At 36.5% G+C, this 16,465-nt stretch overlaps 1 protein-coding gene across 3 annotated transcripts in view; it reads left to right on the top strand.

Annotated features, from left to right (window-relative positions):
* ALDH5F1 (aldehyde dehydrogenase 5F1) overlaps nt 1–16,141 on the top strand; it is a 34,596-nt gene extending 18,455 nt beyond the window's left edge. For 2 of the 3 annotated variants that reach the window (XM_086421542.1, XM_086421544.1), the window contains exons 9-21: nt 922–987; nt 1,053–1,130; nt 3,551–3,628; nt 9,904–9,970; nt 10,127–10,212; nt 10,520–10,552; nt 10,661–10,693; nt 11,508–11,608; nt 14,421–14,506; nt 15,049–15,155; nt 15,272–15,349; nt 15,429–15,527; nt 15,625–16,141. In XM_086421542.1, coding sequence (XP_086277668.1) covers nt 922–987; nt 1,053–1,130; nt 3,551–3,628; nt 9,904–9,970; nt 10,127–10,212; nt 10,520–10,552; nt 10,661–10,693; nt 11,508–11,608; nt 14,421–14,506; nt 15,049–15,155; nt 15,272–15,349; nt 15,429–15,467 — 852 coding nt within the window. In that variant the 3' untranslated portion in view covers nt 15,468–15,527; nt 15,625–16,141. The remainder of the gene's footprint in view (nt 1–921; nt 988–1,052; nt 1,131–3,550; nt 3,629–9,903; nt 9,971–10,126; nt 10,213–10,519; nt 10,553–10,660; nt 10,694–11,507; nt 11,609–14,420; nt 14,507–15,048; nt 15,156–15,271; nt 15,350–15,428; nt 15,528–15,624) is intronic. The other variant, XM_086421543.1, reaches the window with a different exon arrangement.
* The last annotated feature ends 324 nt before the right edge of the window (nt 16,142–16,465 follow it).

Genomic DNA, 16,465 nt, shown 5'->3' with positions numbered 1-16,465 from the left:
TAAAAGAGCGTGATTCATAACCTTAATCTCTCTCTCCTCTAAGCCTCCTCTCTCTTTTGAGAGATGTACTTTCTTTTAATCCACCAAAGGATATTTGTGAGCCTTGACCTTATTGTCCCATAAAAAATCCCGAAACACTTTCTCCAAATTCTTTACAGTGGAATTGGGGATGGAGAACAAATCTATAAAATGGACGGGAATACTAGTTAGCATGTTTCTAATAAACTCAACTATCCCCCTATTAGTAGATACTGAGACTTCCAAGTAGCCATTATTCTCCCGACTTTCTTTATGATTGGATTCCTTCTTTTGGATCTATGGGTAACCTAAAAAGGAGGACCAATATGGGTAGTAAGCAAAGTGCCAAACCACTACCAAGGGAGCCCCACATTACTTCTACTGTTCAATTTCAACAACACCAAAAACCTTGCTCTTAACTAGATTTATGCTCAATCTAGAGACCGCTTCATAGCAACAAAATCCCTCAGGAATCTCAAATGAGAATGAAAAGCACCAATAATATGGGGCTATCATCTCCAAACTGTAAATGAGAGACATTGGACCATCTTTACCTACACCAAAACATTCTAACTCACCTCTTTCAACACATCATTCTTCCTAAAACTACTATCACCACAATGAATAAAAGGAGGATATCGGATCTCCTTTTCTCCACCCTCTAGGACTCCTAAAATAGCCAACAGGGTTACTTTGGATTCTATTTTACTTATTATAAGTTTGGGTAGGGCTCTGATGTTGATGATTATAATGTAAAGGAAGTTTGGTTATTTTTCTGTACCTCTCATTGATGTTATTCTGAGTTTCAAGTAGAACATCTTTGATTTAACTACTACTTTTGTCCTTTTAATAATTTTTATTACCTTTTTTGTTTCGAATGGGCTGCGACCCTCAACATTTCAGGGTGCTGTGAATGTGGTAATGGGAAATGCTCCTGAAATTGGAGACACTCTCCTAGAGAGTCCACAGGTATAAAAAGTGGATATGAATATTTTACAGTATTGGTGACTGAGCAATTTTTTCCCTCAACTCAGGTGAGGAAGATCACATTCACAGGTTCAACTGCTGTTGGGAAGAAATTGATGGCTGGTGCTGCAGGAACTGTTAAGAAGGTATATATGACCTCTAAAGAGACATCATCATAATATGATGAATAGCCTCCGTATGCTTTTCTTACTTGTTAGAAATCTAAACATTATGAAATCTACACATTAGAAAATTAGAACTTGTCTAGGTTGGCTACTTTATGCGGTGCTTTCACTGCTTTTATTTGAGCTTACTCTATTAGCTACATGGGATTGGGGATATGCAAACATTCCACAGTATTTGTGTAGTATAAAACAAGTATCTTTCGCTCAGGAACTTTTTTGTTTCTGTTGGGTAAGCTGGACTTGAACCCATGACCTCAAAATTGAGGTTGCAATTCAACCCAGGAACTTTGCTACAAGTGTACTTTCTTTTACCTTGACAGGAGTCAATAACAAGACTTTTTTTTATAGATATAAAGAGAAAGAAAGGTGGTCTAGATGACCACCAACAAAGAAGAAAAAACAAACTGAAAAGAACATTTTTTTTATAGGTAAAACTGACAAGAACGTAAGAAGAGGAAGAAAAAACACAGAGAGAGAAAAGAACAGTAAGAAGATACGAGGTGAACCAAAGGACCTCTATCTCTCTGATTGCACCCTAGTGCCATCTGAATGGAAAACCCTCGGAGAAGAACCCTTCAAATTCCTTGAAAGCTTGGCACCAAAATGACAGGAAGCTTTCCAAATGCATACCATATTTCTCAATATATTGGCCAATAACAATAGAGTGAAACCCTTCTAACCTATATATGTTCTCAGTTCCTCCACATCCACCTCATTGAGGTGTTCCAGCTTCTATTAGTTTCTGTTTAATTCTTCTAGTAATTTCTATGGATGGTCCTTGTTCCATTTTCTTTTCCTCGTTGACTTTTTAACATGCTTAATCAAAAAAGCATCTCATGACACTTTTATTTTTTATTTTTTTATGGTTCTTTAGATTTGAAAACTATCAGGTGCATCCAGGGGCGAAGCCAGGATTTTGGTTAGTGGGGGCCAAGTGCTAATGATAAAAATGTCGTTTAGAAAGAAGGGTTTTTCCAAAATTTTGAAGAAAAACATTACCTTTACCAAGTAAGAACAGTTTCTTGATCACATTACCTTGTGGCATCCGAAAACATGATCTGATGCCACAGGGTTGTGGAGGAAAAAATTCTAAGGACTTTGAAAAAAAGTTATTTTAAATTTAAATTTAGGAGTTCCACAGCCGTTCATTTTCAACACCTTGGATCAAGCCCTCAGAAGTCTTTCTTTTGAAATTTTCTTTTTTCAATCTGAGTTTTTCTATGAAATCTACAGCGCTGTGGTGTTGGATTGGCAATCTAGTAATGGATGCGGGCCTAACTTCCCATAGTATGATTTAAATCTTTCTAAGTTAGCGAGATTAGCCTAACTCATTTTTGGGCTCTTTGTTTCTAAGTGGAAATGTCGTCCCTTTAATTAACAAAGGGTATCTCTAATACCGATTAAAACCTAGGGATTAAATCACAGATGTCATTATTATTTATTTATTTAAAGTAATTCAGTGCACACGTGGGTCTGACTCTGCCCTGCCAGGGATGCATGTCATGAGTTTGAAAAACACAGGCTATCTTTAATATCGAGCAGTAGGGGCTAAATCACAGGTTATTTTTGAATAAAAAAAATTCAGTGGGGGTTATAGCCCCCACTCGTCCTTAGCTGGCTTCGCTCCTGGGTGCATGTCATGACACTTCTTTGTAATGGTTCTTTAGATTTGAAAACTATCAGTTTCTCTTGTTTTCCATCTGTTTGCACCTTTCAACTTAGCCAGCCTGCTGAGCATTGGTATCTGGTCTACATTGATATCCTATTGCAAAATCTACATTTTCCTCTACTAGTTCGTGCACTTATCTTACCTTTGTTTTCTGCAACTTACGATGGTTTACCTAATTTCGATCTAATCCTGTTGTTTTCTTGTTCATAAAAAATCAGACATTTCTTGAACAAGATAGGTGGAATCTAATGGTAACTTAGCTAAGTGGTAAGACTTGTGGAGGTTGTTCCCAGATCCTAGGTTCAGACCCCTGGAACTTATACTTCTTATACTAACTATTAACAATTAAACAGTATTCCTGTACTAACTAAGCATTTACCTATAAAAAAATAGATGGAATTTAAATAGCAGAGCAGGATTTGTGGTTCCGAAATCGTAATAGTTGGGGTTACATTATTTGAAAGAGATGATTTTAGTTTAAGATGAAATTTGTGTATATCAATCTGTGTCACATTAGTTAATTTTTTTTTTTAGCAATCGTCATCATTTGCAAATTACAATTCTTTGTCCCAAGTCCTAATGATTTGGGGTCAGCAACGTGAAATCCTGTTTCATCATTCAGTTCTATGTAGATCTATCTTTTACTTAAGGCTTGTATCATCATGGTTTAAAACATCATATGTTTGAATTACTTTGAATCTTGCATTTTCAGGTATCCTTAGAACTTGGTGGGAATGCACCCTGCATAGTGTTTGATGATGCAGATCTGGATGTGGCAGTAAAAGGAAGTGTAAGTTAAAATTACTATCAGTGACCGTAATTGCCATGACTAGGATAACATTGTTTCCCAGCTAGCCATTTTCTGAATTCTTGGCATAAATTTTTATATTTTGATTGGTAAAGGAATTTATTGATTAAAAAGGAAAAAAATAACGAAGGAGGAGGACAAGAGGCCTGCCTTCAAATAGAGAAGCATCCAAGCAACAGCCTTAAGAATTACAAACCAAACTCCCATCTAAAATGGAAATCTTAAAAAAAAAAAAAAATCCTCTCAAATCTGTATACACTTAATCTCAATAAAACATAAAGCCCACAATATCGATTATGATCTCTTGCCAATATTGCTCATTTCCATCAAACGATCTAGTATTTATTTCTTTCAAAATGTCCCGATGGATCCAAAAGGGGTAATAGACCATAGCATTCTTTCTTTATTCCATGCATATTTGATTTTCCAATAATGGAAGAGAGACAAGATGGAGTTAAAGAGCACCATGACATGTGAAAGAATAAAATGAAGTGATTTCAAATTTCCTTTGTAAGGGAACAAAAGAATTGTAGAATGTGAATTGTCCAGTCTCATAATGAGAGCTTGGCAGATATTTATAGTAACTAATGTGTGAATGGACATATATGCCCTTACATATAAATAAATAGAAAACTAATAATAAACTACATTATTTCCAATACTCCTCAAGCTGGGACAAATATATCAACTAAGTCCAACTTGACAAGATTAGAATTAGTGACAAAAGAACCAATAAATTTTGTAAGTATGTCGGCAAGCTGATCTGAAGAAGATACGAAAACTGTCTATAGAGCACTCGATCGAACTTTCTCCTTGAGAAAGTGAACATCAACCTTTATATGCTTGGTTCTGTTGTGAAGATCTGAGTCAGAAGTAAACATGATAGCAAGTTTGTTGTTACAAAACAAAGTGGAAGAACCAAAGACAGGAAATCCCAGCTCTGTCAACAAAGATCGAAGTCAAATAAGTTCAAATGTGCTAAGTGCCATAGCATGATACTTAGTTTCAGTAGAAGAACGGGAAATCACTCTATTTTTTACTTTTCCACGAGATCATCACCATGGAAAGTATAGAAATTAGAGGTTAATCTCTTATCTATAAGAGAATCAATATAATTAGCATAAGTGAAGTATAACAAATGAGGTTGAGTAGTGGATGAGTAGAATAGCCCAAGACTAGGACACGACTTCAAGTAACAAAGAATATGATAAACAACATCATGTTGAGAAGCGCACAGAGCCTGCATGAACTAGTTGACCACATTAACCATAAAGGTCAAATCTGATCTAGTGTTAGTAAGATAAATTGAATAACCTATGAGTCTCTGATAAGAAGAAGGATCAGATAATAAATCACCAGATTCTGCATGAAGGTGATGATTCTGATCTATAGGAGAGGAAGCAAGACGACAAACCAAGCATACCAATGTCTTCAAGAAGATCCAATGTGTATTTGCACTGAGATAACAAAATAACATGGCGAGAGTAGGTCATTTCTATCCTTAAGAAGTACTTGAGAGGATCCAAGTTCTTAACCTCAAAAGCATGACCTAATAGCATCTTTACCTTGTCAATCCACTGTGCATTATCTCTAGTCAGGATAATATCATTCATATAAACCAAAACAATGATGCAACGACCATCCAATCCTCGACGAACAAAGCAAGTATGATCTGAGTGACATCTGTAAAATTCCATAGATAAAATAACCTCAGAAAAATGTTGATACTAGGCTCATGAAGATTGCTTCAGGCTATATAGAGATTTAAGAAGGTGACATACTTTCCCAAAATATTTTCCTTAAAGACAAAATCAAGGAGGGGAGGGGTTCATATAGGTAACCTTAGTCAGATCACCATTCAGAAAGGCGTTCTTCACATTGAGTTGGTGAAGAGGCCATGAGTGACATGCATCTAAAGAGATAGGAAGGCGAATGATAGAAAGTTTAGCTATAGGAGCAGATGTAGAACAAAAATCCTTTCCTGGAGTTTGTGTAAATCCCTTAGCAATTAGGAGGGCCTTTTATCGATCCACAGTGCCATCCGTGAGATACTTGACAATGAAAACTCATTTAAAACTAACAGTCCGCTCCCTAGAGGGAAAGGGAGCAAGCTCTTAGTTATGATTCTTTTGCATAACATCTATCCCAGTAGTCATGGTTGCAGTACATTGAGGATTTCGTAAAGCTTCTGAAATAGACCGATGAACTCAAATAGAAGCAATAGAGGCAAGGTAGGCCTGATAAAATGGAGAGAGTCCATGATAGGAAACAAATTAGGTAATAGGATGATCAATAACACACCCCCGTTTACCTTTACGAAGTGCAATAGGTAAGTGAGAGTCAAAAACAGAAGGGATAAGAGCAGGGGTAGGAGAGAATATACCTGAGTCTAAGGAGGAGGTTGGCAAAGGTTGGAGAGGGGCAGGGCGACGAGAGTAAACCTTAAGCGTTTGCGAAGTTGGAGAGAAAACATGAGAAGGTAGTACTTTAGGAGGAGCATAAGAAGAGTCCTGCAAAGGAAAAGAGTGTGGCAAAGAAAAAGAGACCTGTAAAGGAGATGTGGCACGAAAGTAGGGAACATTTAAAAAAAAAGTTACATCCATAGAATGTGACATGACGAGAAATAGGATCATAACACCGATAATCCCTTGACATAGATGAGTGGCTTAAGAAAACACATTGAATGACTTTGTTAACTAATTTCATTTGATGAGTGGTGTGATCTTAAACAAAACAAGTGCATCAAAAAACTCTAGGTGCAATCAGAAAGATGATGCTATCATAATAAAGAACATGAAGAGGCACCTGTCCCCTTAAGATGCGACTTGGAACATAGTTGAGAAGAAAAACCATAGTGAGGATTGCCATATTCCAATATAACTTAGAAACATGCATGCCTCGAAGAAGGCATCAGACAATGTTCATAAGGTGGCGGTTCTTGCATTCCGCCATCCTGTTCTGCCTAGGAGTGTAGGGACAGGTCGATTGGTGGAGCATACCATGCCCATGAAGGTGAGAGCGAATCCTATCAGAAATATATTCACCTCTATTATTAGACCGAAGAGTTTTAACAGTGATGTTGTATTGGGCTTGAATCATTTTAAGAAAGTGAACAAAAATAAGAAGCACTTCAGATCTAGATCGCATCAAATAGATCCAAGTACGACGAGAATAGTCTTCGATAAATTAACATAATACTGATGACCAGTAAAAGCAGTAACAAGGGACATGCATTAGAATGAACTAAATCAAACATAACATTAAACCGATGCATACAAGGATATATGAAGTACGTGTATGTTTGGAGAGCTTACACATAAAACACTAAAATTAACATGTCCTAAGCGAGCATGTTACAAATCTAAAGACTGAGAAGAAAATGTATGACTTTGAGAAGAGGGTACCACAGATGCTAGAGCAGCAGTATGGGGAGATCCAAATAGATACAACCCATCCCTCTCCTATCCCTTGCCAAAAATTTTCATTGAAGTCAGTCCTGAAAAGTACAATGAGTAGGAACATGGAGTACAAAGTTGAGAGAAATACCAGATGATAAGGGGATGATACCCTTACTGTGAATAGGTGTAGGGGACTCATCAGTAAGGCGAACCTCCTTATGAGTACTAGGAAAAATAGAGGAAGTGAAATGGCTAGACTTAGCTGTCATGTGATCATAGGCACTAGAATCAATAACCCATGTTAGGGGAGCTAGATCAAACTGGGTGACATGAAATGCAAAAGATATACCTGGGGGCGTGGTAACTGAGGCCACAATCGATGATGAGTGATTACGGATCTGATCATGAACAATAGTGGTAATTTGGGTTTGAAGATGTTGTAAATCAACAGTGTTAGGAGAGACAGTGGTGGGAACAAATGAGGAATCCACAGTGGCAATACGGGGAGTAGAATGCCCCAACGAAGGAGTGGAAGTAAAACTCAACAAATGAGGATAGAGTGGAAAGCATTGGACCTTCTCATGGCCTGTCTTTCTGCAAAAACTGCAAATAAAACTACTCCCTAGACCACGACTATGGCCCCTTCGGCCATGATGAGTAGTAATAGTACCCAAAAGCCATCCAGATTTGCCTCTACTTCCCAAATAATCTCATGAATTGAGACCAAGATTGATGCGATGTCATAATTCTTAACAAGAAATAAATAAAAAGAAGACCAATAATCAAATGTAGAAAGACTACAATTTGATGAGGAAGAATGTATGATCAAATTAAAATATACTTAGGGTGCGAGAACCAATAGAGGGTGCAAAAGATAGAAGAAAATCATCCGAGAAGGTCTGATGTAACAAGAGATTAACAGAAATATGGATTAAAGAGAGGAGAGAGAACACTGACTTGAGAATTTGGCTTGAAGGGATGTCTCTCACGGTTCCAAAACCAATGTGCGAGGTTAAAAAAGGAGCAAAGAGTAGCCCATATGAAGCAATCAAGCACAAACCTCACTTAACCCGATCACATAGACCAGCCCATACAAACCAGAAACACAGCCAATCCAGCAGCTCTATCGCATAGCCCTTTCGCAAAAACCATAGCCACCACTGTTGTCGCACACACCAGCCTGATCGCATAACACAGCCACTGCTGTCACATACTCCAACCTTATCTCATAGCTACTGCTGTTGCACACTTTAACCTTATCGCACAACACAGCCACTACTGCTGTCTCACACATCAGCCCATCACAGCCATCGCAAGAAATTGGAATTGAAGAAGATCACAGGGAAATCCCCTGTCGCCATCGCGAGAAACCTTATCGAAGCATCCCTATCACATTGTACGACTAGGAGATCTCAACCAAGATGAGTAAAGATAAACCCCTGAAGGGGAGACCTTCAACGAAGCTGCTGCTGCTTTGTTTTTGGTCTCAAAGATCTATAGTGATGAGGAGAAGAAGAGAGAAGAGAAGAGAAGATAGGAGGGTGAAGTTTCAAGAGCTCAAAAATCGAGGTGGAAGAAATCCAATGAGGGGCTGTCGTGGATCCTCTAGGGCTCTGATACCAAGAAGAATTATAGAAAGTGAATTGTCAAGTCTTATAATGAGAACTTGACAAATATTTATATTAACTAATGTGTGAATGGATATAAATGCCCTTACATAGAAATAAATAGAAAACTAATAGTAAACTACATTATCTCCAATAGGAACAATGAATAAAAAGATGACTTATTGATTCACCAATTACTTTTCAAAGACAACAAAAATTTAGTGAAGTCATTCCCCTCGCTATAACATGATTCATGGTAAGAATTTTATATAGAGATGCAGGCAAAATTTAAAAAGTGAACTTGAAGGGACTTTGAACACCAAATCGACGTTTGGGATATGAAAGAGTGGAGGAAGACAAAAGATACTCATGATAAGATTTAATGCAAAATTTTCCACCTCTCTAGTATGTTGGATTTCATATGTTCCAACTGGTTATCTATTCCAGCTTGAGGGAAAGTTTTGAACTGCATTTTATGTTTACCTTATGCTTTATAGCATTTGATACAGATGCGGTACACCATACCATGTCCAGGTTTAAGTGAAGGGTATTTATGTTCTTCACTTCATCTTTTAATAATATAAATGATAGAGAGGAGATTCTGTGAACACTGACGTGAGCAGTAACTTCTTTTCTACTTCTCTTTTCTCCGTTTTATTTTTCTTTTCTATCTCATATTCAGAATTAGAACCAACGATAGTTGATAATCTATAATGTTCATAAACCTGTAAGATTTTGTATATACATATTTTTATTTTCATTACCCTAACAGGATGGGCCATATGTAATTGATGCAATGGGGTTGTACTCATTCTCTTTGCAAAGGTTTGTGTTGACATAAAATATGGTTCTACAAGTCCATAAGAATAGGTTCATCCCTGAAACATGACTCCCATACATTAAAAAAAATGTCTAACTTCAACTGTTTGATAGCTATATTTTGATGGCTACCTATTTTTGGTCATTGTAGAAGGGGCATGATCTCCTCAGTTTGGTGAAGGCATAAGCTTGTATTGGTCAGCATCCCTTAAGAAAAGGATGTGGACCAGTATGTGGTTAGTATTTTAGTTTGCTTCAGTCGACTGAGGGGACGTTCCATTTATAAAATGTACATTGGAAGTGGACATCCTTAAAGCTCTTTAATATAGATCCTTCTTTTCAGTCTCTTTAATATACACATTTTTTTAATCTGAGTTCTGAGCTAGTCTTAACATGGTGGTACTTGACTGAAATATGTACTTTGTATTTTCAGCTTGCAGCGAAGTTCCGTAATAGTGGGCAAACATGTGTTTGTGCAAATAGAATACTAGTTCAAGAAGGTAATGACAATGGAGAGAACCTTTTAGCTACTTTTTGGTATTTCTGATTGATTTTTGGGTGCATTTTATCAAGCATAACTGTAGAAGATGGTATGCATTTAGTGTTATGCCTTATAATGGAATGTATCATGAGATTCACAAAACTTTTTTCTGCAGGTATTTATGAAAAATTTGCAAATGCCTTTACCAGTTCTGTCCAAAATCTTCAAGTTGGTAATGGATTTGTGGAAGGTGTTTCCCAGGTATTCATTTTTCCACTCTAGGCTGGTGATGCCAAATTTCTTAATGGACATATGTTGGCAGTATTTTTTTAGCTTCATTCATGCCAACTCATTTTACTTTAATTTCATTAAGAGACGCAAGTATTATTTAACGGTTGATGTCAAGTTGCTTGTGACTATTAATATTATTGTTGTTGCTGTAGTAATAATAATTATATATTATGGTTTTTTTGTGTGTGGAAATCGGTAGATATATTGTGGTATTTTTCTTCTCTATCACATCACTGCACTGGGGGATAAATTTACTTGAATTGTTTGCTTCTCACAGGGTCCACTAATAAATGAAGCTGCTGTGCAAAAGGTTAGTTGTGTTTTTGACTTCATCTGTGCTCATTTGAGGAATTTTCTTCTGATGCTCGTCTCTTTACATGATTTCCACTGTTCTGGTCCTTTTTTTATTTGGTTACAGGTTGAATCATTTGTTCAAGAGGCTGTCTCAAAGGTAATCTATCACCTGTTATAGAATAAGCAAGCGAAGTTTCTGTTTAAGGGGTTTTTTTTCCCATCATAATTTTTTCTTCTTTTGAAGGTATTAACATGGTAAGTTAGTAAATTCTGTTACCATCTTCACTCTTGTACCTATAAAAATGCTCATTTTTTGTTTTAAAATAATTTAGAGTGTTGCACATACTTCAAATTTCTTTGATGTATAATTTTTTTTCCAAAGTAATTTGTTCCCAAGGCTAATTTACCAAGACATGCACCGAAAATTGATTAATTCCTAAAACGGTGCACTATTCAAATTAATTCTGAAAATGGTAATGTACCATTTTAGGATGATGCAAGAATAGGGTATTTTTAGGATAAGATAGAATAAAAAAAGTTAAATTGAATGCTCCAATAATCAAAATTTTAACCATTGGAGTAATATGCCATCGCATACTTTTGTATGCCATGGCATAATTTTCCAGAATCAAAGAGCACATGAGATAGCATTTGACAACACTGGACAAGAACCATGTGATAAAGATGACATGACAATCACGATATGTGATCCTCCCACGCAAAAATAGTATGGCCGGAGCTACACTGGTGGAAAATGAATGGATGGAAGTTCGATCTTCATCATCAGGAATGAATTAATGATTTGGTTACATCGAACTGTGTAGAATGCTTTGAAGCGGAATATGTTGGATTTTATGTTTTATATATTAACTTTGACTAGAGCAATGACTTTAAATAGTACAAGCATATGATTTGGTGTGATAGTCGTTGATTGATTTTCTTAATATATGCAATTACCTTATTCTTTAAAGGGTGCGGAAATTATGCTTGGGGGTAAACGACATAGCCTGGGAATGACATTTTATGAGCCTACAGTAATTGGCAATGTAAATGGTGAGATGCTTATATCAAGGTAATTTCTAAAGCCAAATGTTATGTCCATAGATTGCATGACAGCTTAAACTTCTTTTCTTCTTATTTGCTTTCTCCCTTCTTCTTGGTGTATTTCTCATCCCATTACCTCTATCCATGATTAGCATCATCTTCAATTCTTCCCAACGCATAGGCAAATCCACAAACTTGAGAGAGGGAGAGTGGGATCTCATTGTGGCATCAATATGGTAGGCTTGATGACTGAAGGTTCATTTGAGGAGCCTTGAAATTCCAAGAATTCTTATAAGTACAGGGGTTGCAGGGATTATTCAGTTATTTAGGAGGGTTTAGGCTAATTATGACACTTCTGTTATAGGTGGTAATTTAGGGATAATAGGATTTTGGAATAAAGTTGGATTATGGGAGAGATTGCTGAGAAGGCAAGTTGTCTCTTATAATTGTGGATACAAAATTGATACAATGAGAGCTTTTGAAAATTAATAGAGTTTAATTTAGTAAAGAAATGAAGTGCCAACTTAGTTAAGTGGTAAGTCGTGTGGAGCATTGTTCCCATGCCCTAGGTTTAAACCCCCTTGAACCCAACTTCATTTGCTAACCACTAACCCTATACCTATAAAAAAAAGAGATAGTAGAGAAATCAGTCTATTTATGTTTTCCTGACCTCATCGAAGAATCCCTATTAGATTGTTACCTTATCAGATATGCCCTGCATCAGTATATTGGTTATAGGAATGCCTAAAGTTGTGCACTTGTGACATCTGACATTGGCTACTGCCTACGGCCCTAGACCAAAAACTGGAATATTAGGCTATTTTACTTGCATGTATCATGAAGGTCTGTATGACTTCGGTGCTTCATAACAGAACAAAGTAGACCCACATCAGTTCACTTTATTAATCAAAACTGGTGTTCACCCTAGTTCTACATGAATCTCAAAGACCTTAACACGAGGTACAAGAAGACCCCATACAGATGAGACCCAAGGTTTAAAATGCTATTTCCGATGAATGTTTCGGTCAAGGAAAAAAGAACAATACATTCTGAATTTTCCAAAACATATCTGAAACATTGATAACAATCAACATTTTAATGAAAAAAAAAATAAAAATAAAGGAAAGGCATGTTTTAAAATGTCTCTTACAACTATTTGAGTATATCATTTTGTTCTCATTGATATGCCCTATTAGACAACATTATATTGATCATATAATAAGTTAAGATTGCATTAAAGTATGTTTAATGTTCCAACTTTCAAGGAGCTACACAACATCTTAGCTTAATGGATAAGGCTTCTGATTTTAATAAGAAAGTGTGGGTTCTTTCCTCTCGCATTTTTGTACATTATTATATTATTATTATTATTTTTCATGAATAGGATTCATCTAATTATTACTCTAAAATCTAAAGGGTTGGGATCCGTTGACTCCTAAGAATGACTCATGAAAAAAACACATGATCCCAACCCTTTAAACACAAAATCCAATGGTTGAGATTTATGATTATCTTGATAACACAAATCTCAGAGATAGTTATCCCGAGGATAAATCTCAACTATTGGATTTTGCACTTAAAGGGTTGAGATCATGTGTTTTTTTCACAAGTCATTCTTAGGAGTCAACAGATCCTGACCCAAATCTAAATTATCAATTAGAATTATAAATTATGGATGAATCCGTATTGATGCTGTATTACACTGCCTTTTATAAGATGAATGATTTATAGACCATACATATTGGAATCCTCATTTGAGAATCACTCCTTATTATATCTCTGCAGAACGACCTAGATTTGAAAGGACTGGAATATATTCTTTTGTAGAGATTGCTCTTTTTTTTCTTGCAGAAATTCCGTTACTTTTTTTTTTTTTTTTTTTTCTGATTTTGGTTTGTTTCAAAATGTTTTGATCAAAACATTCCGATACAAACCGAAACATTCCAATATAATCCAAAACATTTAATTCTAGGATTGTTTTGTGTCAGAATGTTCAAAAGCTTGATACGTACTAATAAGATATGATATTTTGAACCATGGCTGAGCTACAGCCAGGTTGTGCCATGGATTCCGCAGTTACACTCATAAAATTGAAATGTCCCACATGGTAAAGTTCCTAGGTTACAAATAAAAAGAAAAATAAAGCTTACACAATATCACATCTATGAATCGGATGTGAGATGTTGCTTCGAAAATTGGGTCCACATGATCAGCAAATGAATAACTTATAATAAATAAGAATGTATTACCCATCAAAAATTAATAAGAAGGTTTTCACAGAACAAATTTCACACACAAAATAAGCACCCTATGTGGGACCAGGGGTCTCTGTTCTGTTATAAGCCACCTTTGTGGTTTAAATTCATGTCAAGGGTCAAATTAAATTGCATTTATGTGGTTTTTACTCACAAAATAAGCACCCTATGTGAGACCAGGAGTCTCTATTCTGTTACAAGCCACCTTTGTGGTTTAGATTCATGTTAAGGGTCAAATTAAATTGCATTTATGTAGTTTCTTACATTAACAGGGATGTTCTTTTAGGTTGTGTAACTGTTGATACACTCATGTTGTTCCCAGACAAAGTCCACTTCAACCGCCCCAAACACAAGGAAAAACAAAAAAAAACAAAAGAAAAAGCAAGTGATGGCATTTCCGATTTCTGATAACTGCCATGCTGTTAGTGAAAAACCAAAAAAGCTTCAGCTACTCGCCTACCAAAAATGATAATGGTTCTCATACAATATTAATTTACTTCAATGCAGTATCTATCATCAGCATCACTCACTAATCCTTACCCATCGATTATAGTCTCTTTAGAAATTTTTAGTTTCTCTCTACAGGGAGGAAGTGTTCGGACCTGTTGCTCCGATTATACGTTTTAAAACCGAGGAGGAAGCTATTCGCCTTGCTAATGACACCAATGCAGGTAAGTTTTCCATACTTAGGCACCTCATGATATTCATAGATCTAGGCCTTTACAATGAAGTGAATGAACTATGGTTTCCTTTTCAATGTTACAAAGAACTTGTTTAATTAGGAAAACCATCTTGTAATCTATTATAAATGTTTTCAATTTTCTACTCTTTTCACATGCAGTGGAAATAGGGCATTCAAAGCCTGGCCTGGTCCTTCGTGGACTGGGTTTGGGGTAATGTTACTAGGCCCATTTAGTTATCATAAGAATGAGATGTTTAGGGTTAGACTCAGGTTTGGTAGCCAGGCCCTGCCCTGAAATATGTATTCAGGATAGGCCAGACTTGGATATAGGTGATTTTTTGGGCCCAGCCAGCCAACCATTGGATGGGCCAGAGGTTGGATTATGATTTTGAGACCTGATTAGCACCGGGATGTTTATTTGGCCCGGCCCATTGACAGCCCTTTGTAGAAGTATGATGTTGATTCATGTGAAGGATTGGGGTAATAAAGATCCGAGTTAAACTCAGGTCATGCTTTCTATATGCATTGCAGGACTAGCTGCTTACATATTTACAACAAGTGTCCAGCGTTCTTGGCGTGTGGCTGAAGCTCTTGAATATGGACTGGTTGGTGTCAATGAAGGCATAATCTCAACGGAGGTGAGCATTTACTTTAACATTTTTTTCTCATCAAAGATCTAAGATTAGATTTTTTTTTTTTTTTTTCATGTTTTCTTTTGTTTGGTTTCGTGTCACAATTTTTTCCATCAATATAGGTGGCACCATTCGGAGGAGTAAAACAGTCTGGCCTTGGAAGAGAAGGTTCCAAGTATGGGATGGATGAATACTTGGAGGTGAGTGAATCTTCAATATTCTTCCCATCTTCCAATTTCTTTGGCGTCAATTGATTTTATTTTACTTGTGTTATTGCAGTTAAAGTATGTGTGCTTGGGAAACATGAATAGTGCATGATATGAAGGGTTTTTCATTCATGGGTCATGGGAGCTTGAGTTTGGGCATCTTCCAACACATGTAGGAGTTGTGTTTTTGGTCTTTTCAGCAATTTTGTTCGTTGCCAAAAATTATTAGTATCACAAATTGACAATTGTGTTGGCTTAACCCACCACAGGAATGCTGCTGCAGTCAGATTGTTCAGCAATGGAAAAAAAAAAATTGTAATGTGAAGGGGCAACTTCGGGCACTTGGATCCAAAGCATAACAATACCATAAATGGTTGAGATTTAGACATCTCGACGTCCTAAGTAGCAAAATAAGTGCATACTTGCACACCAACTAGTTAAATGATAAAACTTGGTGCTTCTGAACATGATCTTCGAGCTGTATTTGATTTTGTTTTTGTTTTTGTCTTCAGTATGCACCCGGGCACATGTGACATGTGGGCCGGAGTGAGGAGGGGATGCTTCAACTTAATAAATTTTGTGTTATATTGGTAAGTAGGGTGCTCCCCCCAGTCAAACAAGTAGAGTTATGGGGGTGTGTTTGGACGTGGGTTAAGCTTCAATCTTCTCAGTTGATTTGGTAGAGGAGCTCCTAATGCTCTTAGATGGGCTTGACAGGAAAGGTGGTGAAGCAAATAAATTATGTTTTATATAGTATTAATATTTCATGCTTACTGTTATGAGCAATGGTTGGTGTTTGTACAAGAAAATTAAGGGCATTAGCATAAAAATTTAAAGAACAAATTAACCATTCGGTTTCTTTTTGTGCTGTTTTAGAGCGTGGTGGTTAAAAAAAGAGAGGGGAAAATTACCCTTGCAGAGGGACTTCTTTGTAAATAATCCCTAAGTTTTTGACTCTAGCTTATCTAGGCATTTAGTGAACTTTTCCTTTCTAAATGGTTCTTGGACCTTATCTTAATCGCCGGGGAGGAACCAGGATTTTCTTGTAGTGGGGGCAAACTATGGCTAGTTGTATAGTTGAAGAACTTGAATGGTGGGAAAATTAATCGC

The sequence above is a fragment of the Akebia trifoliata genome, chromosome 13 (assembly GCF_017979445.1).
Source record: "Akebia trifoliata isolate Shusen 1 chromosome 13, ASM1797944v1, whole genome shotgun sequence".
Classification (NCBI taxonomy): Eukaryota; Viridiplantae; Streptophyta; class Magnoliopsida; order Ranunculales; family Lardizabalaceae; genus Akebia; species Akebia trifoliata.
Note: the sequence above shows the minus strand (reverse complement) of the source record. Positions and strands in the feature narration are given on the sequence as shown.